General features: G+C 43.2%; 1 protein-coding gene across 1 annotated transcript in view; it reads left to right on the plus strand.

Moving 5' to 3' along the window:
* Myzap (myocardial zonula adherens protein) overlaps positions 1-10,643 on the plus strand; it is an 81,442-nt gene extending 70,799 nt beyond the window's left edge. Inside the window, exons 12-13 of the mRNA XM_052187859.1 lie at positions 946-1,046; positions 9,756-10,643. Of these exons, the coding sequence (XP_052043819.1) occupies positions 946-1,046; positions 9,756-9,852 (198 nt within the window). The 3' untranslated portion in view covers positions 9,853-10,643. The remainder of the gene's footprint in view (positions 1-945; positions 1,047-9,755) is intronic.
* The last annotated feature ends 202 nt before the right edge of the window (positions 10,644-10,845 follow it).

Raw genomic sequence — 10,845 nt, forward strand, 5'->3', positions numbered from 1 at the left:
AAGCTGTGATCCCCTTGCATCTAGAAAGAAGCCAGCAGCCTCATCCTCAGCTTCCTGCCCCTTTGTCCTCCATTTTCCCCATGGGGCACATTTCTAATTCCTGGGCATCTAATCATTAGCTTGTGCAATGTTTGGCTCCAGCTTAAAAAAAAATCATGAGAAGCATACAGAATGCTAATTTTAATCCCAAGGAGCTCATTCTAGTTTATGTGTTTGAGATTCTAAATTTTTCCACACCTATGAAATACTAATTATTCAGTTATAGAGGCATTTCCCACTAAATTAAATTAATGGACTTGCACATTTTATAGCTTAATGGGGGAGTGTTAAAAGTTGACTTGCACCTTATTTATAATGCCAAAAATGCGATTAAATATCTAACTGCCCATCGTATATGACTGGTTAAATAAATACTGTACACCCATACAATGGGATACTGTGATTCAGTTAACATAGTTTGTTGGCACAGAAATAAAACTAGTAAATTTGGGGAGACATCTACAACACATTGGTGTGGGGGAGGGGGAGGTGTGCACGCATGCATGTGATGCTCACAAACATGCAGCGGAGTTCATATACAAGTCAGAAAACAACTTGTAGGAGTCAGTTCTCTCCTTCTACCATGTGGGTTCTGGGTTCAAACTCAGGTCATTAGCCTTGGATGCAGTCACCTTTACACACTGAGCCATCTCATTGTCCCTACAACAAAATGTTGATTGAAAAAAGCAGATAATACTATAGCATAACCAGCATGTTTTCACTTATGCACAACTTGACGTGTGTGTGTGTGTGTGTGTGTGTGTGTGTGTGTGCACATACATGGAGAGCTTTACATAATGATGGAATTGAGGTATTTCTTTAACATCAACTCTGTAAGGCACACCTTGTGATGGAAGTCAGTGCTACAGGCTTGATTTACTAAATCTACTTTCTTCTCAATTCTAGAATAATGAACTACAAAGCAGGTTGGACTATTTGACAGAAACCCAGCCCAAAACTGAAGTGGAAACAAGAGAAATTGGAGTGGGCTGTGATCTTCTACCCAGGTATTTAGGAATTTCCTGTTTTTCTGACAAAAATCCTTCTTTGACTTAAGAAAAATATTTTCCTGGGCTGTGATGAATTCTTCCAATGAAAAATGCAGCTCTAAAGCTAAGTGGTGATTTTTGAGTAGGTGGAAGAATTGCGTGGGGTAGAGGAGATGGTGAAGGAGAAACCAAGGAAGCCATGACTATCAGTTACTGCATGCCTTTGCTTGTTCATTCATTCATTCATTCATTCATTCTGCAAACTGTTCCCGCAGTTAGGTTACAGAGAGAAACAAGATTTATTCCTGACTGAGCGTAGAGTATGAAGGAGGGACAGGATATAGGAAGACATTGATAACCATGTTAAAGGGTGTATTGGGTACCTTAAGAAGGAGCATCTAAATGAGGAACAAATTCATCTATTCCTTAGTACCACAGCTGAGTAAGTTCAAATGTCTGGATTGAATCTAGTTCATCATGATGATCTTAGACTGTGTGCTGGATAGCTTTACGTCAACTTGACATAAGCTAGTGTCATCTGAGAAGAAGGAGTCTCAGTTGAGAAAATGCCTTCAGAAGATCTGGCAGTAGGCAAGCCCATAGGGCATTTTCTTAATTAGGGATTGATGGCAGTAGGGGGAACCCAGTTGGTTGTGGGTGGGGCCATTGCTGGGCTCATGGTCCTGGATTCTATAAGAAAGCAGGCTGAGCAAGCCAGAGAGAGCAAGCCAATAAGCAGCACCCTTCCACAGCCTCTGCATTAGCTCTTTCCTTCAGTCTTGACCTGTTTGAGTTCCTGTTCTGACTTCTTTTTATGACAACAGTGCTATAGAAGTGCAAGCCAAATAAACCCTTTCCTGCCTGAGTTGCTTTGGTCAACTGTAAATGATAACCTTAAGACAGACTCTAACCCTGCCTTTGACCACCTAGTGCTATTACTAGGCTGACCTATTGTTCAGCTTCTCACACGGAGGACTGTGTCCTGCTGAGTGAAAGTTGAACCTGTGATTTAGTGCCCTGCCTCTAACTGAAACAAACTTGCCATGACTAGGCACCCAATTGTGCTCAGCCCAGAGGATATGAAATAATATGATTATTAATGCCCTGTGGCTTGTGATTAAGGTCATCAAAGTCATGAAGTGCCAAGCCCTGCTGTCATGAGAACCAGAAAGAACTCTTGTTATAGACATATGCACTTGCATGTGTTGTACTGTGTTAGGTAACAGTGATCCAGAAAATATGTCGTCGGATCCTGGGACCTTCATAGTAATATCGGGTGGGAAGGAGTGACCAGCCGATTGCCCAGGTGAAATGGAACGCCTGGGTCCTGGTCCTGTTAACCACCTGTAGCCTGATGTCCAGGAGTTCTTTCTATGCTGAGACCTTGGCCTCCCAGTCTGAAGAGTTGGCAGCTTTACCAAGTCTCCAACATCACTATGGTGAAACCTCATTTTTCTACATTTTTTAAATCTGCGATTGACGAGTTCTTATTGATTAAACCCAGCCATTTGCTGTCGTCAGAGGCACTAACAGCATTGTTGAACTTTCTTTGCCAGTTTTCTGATATCCAGGTAAACAGGCAACTTTACCATTCTAATAGAATTAACAGAAAATGCTTTTTAAAAAAGATAAGAATACATAAAGTAGATTCAGTATCTCACTAACGTAGGACACAATTTACTTGATGAAAATATAAGCAAAAGAATGACTGATTGTGTTTGGGGACTCTTTTGAAATATAAGTAATTTGGCCATTTCCCTCTTTCTCAGGCTTTTCAGAAACCAAGTGTCTCAGCTCATTCTATTTCCCCACATCATAAATCTTGTTTGGCCAAGACGGGCACAAAACCATGTCTGAAACCAATAAATTGTTTGTTTTCTGATTCCCACATTTTGGCTTAAAACAAGCTTTTCAATTTGTACACCCAAGGATAGCCGGAGGCAAACTTTTATGGCTACGTTATGAAACCACAAAACAGTTTTCATAATGGAAGTGCTGACAGACCCTTAACTTATGGCCACAGTGAACCTGGAAGGCATGTCAGAATCGAAAGGCAGCTTTTCCATAAATGTAGCATTTGGGTTTCCCTCAGGATCCATTGTGGCGGTTTAACTGCTTAGGTCAGTCAGCGGAGGAAATGAAAACTGCATAACCACATTTCCGAAAGGGCAGAATAATATTTCACCCGTTTCCTCTCAAATATTTATGAAGTGCCTACTATGTGAAAAGCACCCCCAGGTCATAGGGGTAAGGAGAGGGGAGCTTCTGAGCTATCCCGAGGCAGGGTTTCCACTTGGCTTCTTACAAAGGCTTTGCCCTGTTGTGGGGGACTTCTGGGGAGATGTGGGGGGTGGGGGGGGAGGATTATTGAGGTGCTCGATGGGGAGCATCTTCCTTCCCTGCAGCCACCTTAGCTCCAATATAACTAAGCCAGCACTTAATTTTGAATGTTGGATTCTAAGTAAGTCTGGCTTCCCTTTTAAAGGTTTGGCCTGTGGGCAAAACCAGATCGGAACCCCATAGTCTACATGAATACCTACGTTTCAAAGGAAGCAAATCTGAGGTCCAGAGAAAACAACAGTTCTCTTTTCTGGAAGCTGCACAGCTGTGGGGGCGAGGGGACCAAGTTTCTGAGGCTGGGTACTGCCATTTGTACTTGAAAATGACTCAGTAAGTCGAGGGTGGCTGGGCTGGTGAGATGGCTCAGTGGGTAAGCCTGCTTGCCACCACGCCAACCAGGGCTGTGAGCTTGATCCCTGAGGCCCACACTGTGGAAGGAGCCGCTGACCTCCGTGTGTACACCTTGGCACCCCACATGCCACACACATACAGACACAGACCAGGGAGGGAAGGGAAAGGAGCACAGAGTTGCCAAGCTGTGTCGTGTGCGTCCTGATAAAAGTCTTCTTATGTGGACTTCAAACTTAGACCTAAAAAGGAAAATCTTCCTTGAGTTTTTCCAGAATATTTTTATATTTAATTTTTTTAAAGATTTATTTATTTAGAATATGTAAGTACACTGTAGCTGTCTTCAGACACCCTAGAAGAGGGTGTCAGACCTCATTACAGATGGTTGAGAGCCTCCATGTGGTTGCTGGGATTTTGAACTCAGGACCTTTGGAAGAGCAGTCGGTGCTCTTAACCGCTGAGCCATCTCTCCAGCCCTATATTTAATTTTTTTTTTACTTATTTTATTTCCTTATCATATTTATATATTGGTTTCATTAAGGCAGGTGACCATGTATCCCATGCTGGTTTTGAGCTCACTGTGAGGCTGAGGATTCTTGATCCTGCTGTCTCCCGCCGGTGTGAGCCACCACACCTGGCTCAGAATTTTTTTTAATACAGCGTCCTCCACAGTGTTTTTTATCAGAACGTATTGAATTTAGCCTCGATTACACATAAGTGGTCTCTGTTCATTCTGCTGCCACAAAGAGCTCAGCGGTGTAGGTGTAGCGCAGAGGAAGACTTAGGACACCTGGGTCCCCTGCCCTGCCAGCCGCTAGCTGACTTCAGCCTTGGGCAGGTTGATGACTCTGAAACTTGAACACATTCATCCTCAAAATGGGAAAGAGGATGATAGTCATGCATGTTGTGTGAGAATTAGATGGAAAGACAAGTAGGTACCTTAGTAAAACATAGCCAGTAAGGGGCTGGAGGGATGACTCAGCAGTTCAGAGAGGGCGGGGTCCTAGCACCCATGTTGGGTGTGGCTCACAACCACCTCTCACTGCGACTCCCAGGACTCCAACAGCCTTGTCCAGCTCTGCAAATACTGCACTCCTGTGCACAAACTCACATACAAACACACACAGATAAATCTTCTAAATAGCCACTATTACAATTAACTAATCCCCAGTACTGATTTTCCTATGTAAAACACGCTGAATCCTATATAAAGGAGTTTGGTGATTACTAAGGTGATTTTGTCAACTTAATTTTATAGGTAGTTATCAAATGACAGGTAGCCTGGTCAGCTATGTAGTGCTGCAGTCTTGCCTGGGCCTCCTCCGGTAAACCCTCGAGATCCTTTGTAAAGTGGAGGCCCGGGGAGTACCAGAGCTCTGTCAGCTGAGACATCACAGGCACTCAGTGTGGGGAGGAGGAACTCTCCCACTCACTTCCCACACCTGCAGGGGCCAGGTGCTTGCTGCTGCCCTAGAGTATAGCTCACAAGTAACAAAATTGCAACGACCTCTTCTTAGTCATAGCAGCACTAACCCCTCTTGGAAGGCACCAGCCACCCTGTTCCCTTTCCTGGCAGCATTGTGAATGCCTGGGAATGGTGATCGTGAGTTGCTCACCCTGGTCTAAGGTATTAGTTGCCTGGTTGCTACTATAATGCACTACCCCAGGCAAAATAGAAAGAGAAATGTATATTGCATTGACTCAGTTTATTCTTTTGGTTAGGGCACTGCATGATGGAGCAAAAACTGTCTACACCATGATCCAGGAAGTGGAAATAGAATAACTTAGACTAGGGTTCCACACCCCTTGAAGGACACCCTCCCTGCTCCCCCGCCCCACACCATTACCTAAGACTTTCCTGTGAGGCCACGCCTCCTATGGGTTCCTCCAATAGGTTGCCGCAATAGGGCCCAGTCCTTTGATTCCTGAAACTCTCTGGAAGGGAGCATCCAGATGGTAGAATCTGGTGTTCAGTTGATGCCCAATAAGCGTTCTTTAGATGGATATGCAAGATGTCTATAGCATGTGGGCACTTAGGAAGCTGACCTGTGTTTTAACGAGATTTGCTCATTTCACTGAGGACTTAGAAGAAGCCACACTGGCTTGGGTTTTGTTGCTTGAATTTGTTAAGCAGCCAGCAGAAGGCTCCATTCCTTTTCCTAGTCACTGACTCCCTAGGACATGCTCAGCATGGTGCCTGTGGACTAGGCATTCAATTCATCCCTCTGTAGTGCCATCTCCCTATAGTCCTTCCTTGGTGGAACAGTGTGTGCTCTTACTTTTAGAGGATGTTCCTCCCTCGTTCTATCATCCTCCTGGCCTGCCCTCCATCTTCTCTCATAGTGCCTTGTTCTCCTCAGAGTACCTGCAAAGACTGTACCAGTCCTCAGTGTTGCCTTCCCTCCCTGTGGCTGAGACTTTCTGGAACACAAGTCCTCATTCCTTACCGCCTCTTGTCACTGGAGTCCTCCAGCTGGTGTCTGTTTGGTCCTCTGTAGACGATTTCCAGGCTAAGTGTGTCAGCCTTTTCTCCAAAGTCAGTTTTTTAAGAGTGCCTAGGATGCCTGCTGTGTGTTAGACCTGGATCTATGTCTTGGGTCTGCCAGTTGCCTTTTCAGTGGCTTTGAGAAAATTCTGCATTCTTGGAGTCTTCATTCTTGAAAAGGAAAGTTTGACTGGAGAGGCTGAGGCAGGAGGATTGAAGTGAGGCTGCATAATGAGACCTGTTCTTGAAACCAAAATCAAAATTAAAGTAAGGAAGGGAGATTTGGCATCACAGAACAAGAAGATGAGGCGTGACTTGCTGTAAGTTCAAGGGTTCTAAACACCTGTTTTTGTATTTTAGGAAAGAGATGAGTTTGGAATGTATGATACATACTAATTAGTCAATGAGAATAATTTAAGGTCATCTGGCCTCTGAGCACAGAAAAAAATAGAATCAGACTCCCCCTGCCTCCCACCACTTAGTGAATTGCAACCTGGTTTCCAGTAAACTCAGTTATCTCTTTTTTAAAAATTTAAATTTACTTTTAAAGAATTTTTTAAAAGATTGATTTATTTTATGTGAGTATACTGTAGCTATAAACATATCAGAAGAGAACATCAGATCCCTGTATAGATGGTTGTGAGCTACCATGTGGTTACTGGGAGTTGAATTCAGAACCTCTGGAAGAGTAGTTGTTGCTCTTAACCACGAAACCATCTCTACAGCACCCACTCCACCTTAAATTTTTTTGTATTTTATTTTATTTTATTTTATTTTATTTTATTTATGTCTTGCCTGTATATGTGTGCACTAAATGCATGCTAAGTACCTGTGGAGGCCAGAAGAGGGCATCAGATCCCTTGGATCTGTAGTTACTTGTTGTAAGTCACCATGTAGGTGCCAGGAACTGAGCCTGGGTCTTTTGCATGAGAAGCAAGTACTCTTAACTGCTAAGCCATCTCTCCAACCCCCTCAATTATATGTTAGTAGGTGCAATTTGGTGGCAGATATTCCCATGGCCATTAGTACCCTGCACATAGTAAGTGCTTTAAAGGCTTGTATTTTCATGTTTCTGTTGAAGAGAGATCAAAATATAAAGTAGATATTTGCCAAAGCTTTGGAGTTTTGTTTTTCTTTTCTTGTTTGTTTGTTTGTTGGTTGATTGGTTCTATTAGTGTCCTCAGTCCCCAGTGAAACTGTTCCTCTGTGGATTCATAAAAGGCTAGTAGGACCCCAGTTATATTTCAGCGTGCAGGCAAATTTCAGTTCTGTGATCGAAATGACTTAAGCTCTTGAAGTCCTATTGCATCTTAGTGATCAGCTTAATAAAATGCCCTACCCCCTGCATTTTGAAAGGTTGGGATATGAGTGCCTGTTTTTGAAACCCAGAAGGTTCACCTTTATAAATATTTCTGCATTTTATGAGCTTTTAGGATATTGTCACAGGAGACCATTTCTGTTGCTTGGAATTTTCATAGGAGTTGGCACACAAGGCCATCTGGTTTCTGCCCCTGCTAGTGCTCTAACCTGCCTATCCAGGTCACCAGGGACTTCTTGAAGTGCCACACCCCAGGGATTCCTGTCTGTGCTCAGTGACACTGGTACCCACCAGCTCTTCAAACTCACTCTGGTTTCCATCCTCATGTCTGTGTGGACTGGAAGTTACAAGCTCAGCCTTTGTGAATTACTGACGTCACAAAGATGGGTGAGACATAGTCATCACCCTCAGACATAGCAATGGACATAGATGCAAATTACTGTAATAAGGGACATTGCCACTGGTGTGTCAGAGCCGGGGCAACAGTCTCTCTCAGTATGCCTGGGGAATGGACTGTATGGAAAAGACATACTGAATTTCTATTGTGTGGCACTGTACCTGGGGAGGTGTGAGCAACTGTCTACTCACCTAGATAGGGGACCAATGACAAACCAAAGTAAGGATACCATCAAAGTACAACTGGGTGGACAAATGAGTTTTATTGGGGTTGCTTACAGGAGCAGAAATGATTTGCCAAAAGCCCACCCCAGCATAGGTAATAGCTCATGAAAGCTAGAAAGCTGGACCATACTGCACAGCCTACAGATAGCTCTTCAGGTTGGAGATTGTTCTTTCTAGGTAGATCAGTTGGTCTAATCTATACCACCACCACCCCCAACTCGCCTGGTCTTCTTTTCCTCCCCTTCTTTTTGTTTTTGTTTTATTTTGTCTTAAGATAGAATCTTGATGTATAGCTCTGGCTGATCTGAAACTTGCTATGTAGACTAGGCTGGCCTTGAACATGCAGAGAGATCTGCCTACCTCTCTCTCCTGAGTGCTCAGATTAAAGGCATGCACCATACTCCTGGCTTTTGTTCCTGCTTCTCTCAGGAAGTTTAGCTGATCTGTAAGTGTCTGTCAGCTGTCTTTACTGTTTATATATGCTTGAGGAATGACTGGATCTGGTCAGTTTTAGGGACTTTCTGAAGCTTTTGAGTTGTTTACTTCCTGAGCTTAAGGAGTTACCTCGAAGAATGGAGTGTTCACCTCTCCTTCAAACATTACATGGTTTCACCTCCTTTCTCACATCCTGTGTCTAATAAGCTTCCCTCCAAGATGGAAGGTTTTAATCTTGAAGTAAATTACTACATAACTGTCTCCTAGAGGAGAATGTGTAAGTTCTGACACCCCTGCCCATTACTCTTCTGATATAGCTCATACCACTATTCCAGTTTGTGAATAACTGGAAATGGGAAGTTAGTGGCCAGGAAGTAAACTATTCTGCTTCCTATATCCTTAATCATTGTGTTGTTGGAGTGAAATGTAACTGTGGTAGCTTCAAGCCTCAGTGGCTCACCTCCACATATCCATTATCACAATTCAAGGCAGGTAGGTTTGGTCCTTACTCTATAGAGTCATTCAAAATTCTAGGATACTTCTACCAGTGACTCCCTTGGGCTTTGGAGTCCTCTTGGACCTACCTTCCCCACCCAAGCTCTTACCTTACATAAAAGAGAGGAGAAGGTGAGCATGTAAGATAATAGATATGGTTGAATCATTTAAACCTCAAATGGTATGAATCATTAGTAGTGTGACCCACCTAATTGCAAAGGAGGCTGGAAAATATAGTTATATATTTGGACAAAATAAACTAGAAGCTAAAGATCAAATAAATGTATTCTCATGCTGGATGCTGAGAAGTCCAAGACGAACACCAAGAGATTCAGCATCTGGTTAGAACCTGCTTTCAGGCTCATAGCCATCCTTCCTCTGTCCTCTCCTGAAGCTCTCTGAGCTGTCTTGGAAGGACACTAATCCTACTGATGAGGGCTCCATCCACCTGGCCTCATCACTTCCTGATGTCATCATTGTGTGTGGGGGGGGAGGGGGGATTTCAGCTCTGAATTTGCAGGGACACAAATATTCAGTCCATGGCAAATCCCTTTTATAGCATTTCTATGAAATATGCTACTACATTATAAATCACCCCATTCTTAGTTTTCAGTGCTAAGTTCTCACAATATGAAACATATGAAGGATTTTTATCTCATTTTCCATTTTTTTTTTCATTTCTCAGCCCAACAGGCAGGACTCGTGAAATCACGATGCCTTCCAGGAGTTACACCCCGTACACGAGAGTCCTGGAGTTAACCTCAAAGAAAACACTGACTTAGCCACTCAGAGACATACGCCTCCTGCAGATGCTGAAAGGCCCTGGAAGCCTGTGACAAAAAGTCCGGAGAGGGTGTTGACTGCTTCCTTGAAGACATGGTGTAACCTAGAATGGGAATCTCAGGCAGTCGGAGACAGGAAGAATAAGCAAGGACTGGTACATGAGGTTGTATTTCTGACACCCACCTGACCCTGCCACTCACAGCCATCGTTTGTTTTCCATGGATGCTGAAGTCCAGGTTTCACCATCTATTTTCTGTTTTACTCAGTTTTGGTTTGGAGGGAAAAGGGCATTAGTTAAAAATGTCATTTTTGTTACAGCATAAAGGTTTTGTTTACCCATGAAGTATTAGCAGCAGTATTTCTCCCACGTGGAGAAGCCTGTGCACAGGTAGCATGGGCGCCTGGAAACACTTGAACCTGGAGGGAAAGATTCCCAGCATGCAGTGCTCTCTCCTCCGGGGAGGAGAATGTGTGCCGGGTTGTGGGAGCCATGTTCAGAGATTTGTGTGTGTGTGTGCCAGAGTAGCTGCATTCAATTCACTAATCCCACATTTTAATGTGTGCCTTATGCCTTGATTGGACCAGCTGAGATCACTATATTTATTCAAGCTGTGATTCTTTTTTTTCTCACTCAAAAAGGAATTTTGTATGTTGTGGCATATAATCATTTCATGTTTAGTAACAATCGATATTTTTGTTAAATGGATGAGGAGTCCACTCACGCACGCTCTACTTTGATATTAAAACCCACGTGATATATATTTAATAAATTCTATCTATTTTGTTCTAATAGTGTCTCTTGTCTATTTCATCCATGACTATGTAGAAGGGATAGACACTCAGCAGGCCAGGCTCTGGAATGGGTGTCAGGGTCATATGTTAGCGGTCTTTTCATCAGTCGGTTCATAGGAGAATGGTGAGGTATAAGATTGTATTTCTTTTTAAATCCTGGAATACATTTTGTTAACATACATTCTGAAAAGAGTAAGACA

Source organism: Apodemus sylvaticus, chromosome 7 (assembly GCF_947179515.1).
Source record: "Apodemus sylvaticus chromosome 7, mApoSyl1.1, whole genome shotgun sequence".
Taxonomy (NCBI): domain Eukaryota; kingdom Metazoa; phylum Chordata; class Mammalia; order Rodentia; family Muridae; genus Apodemus; species Apodemus sylvaticus.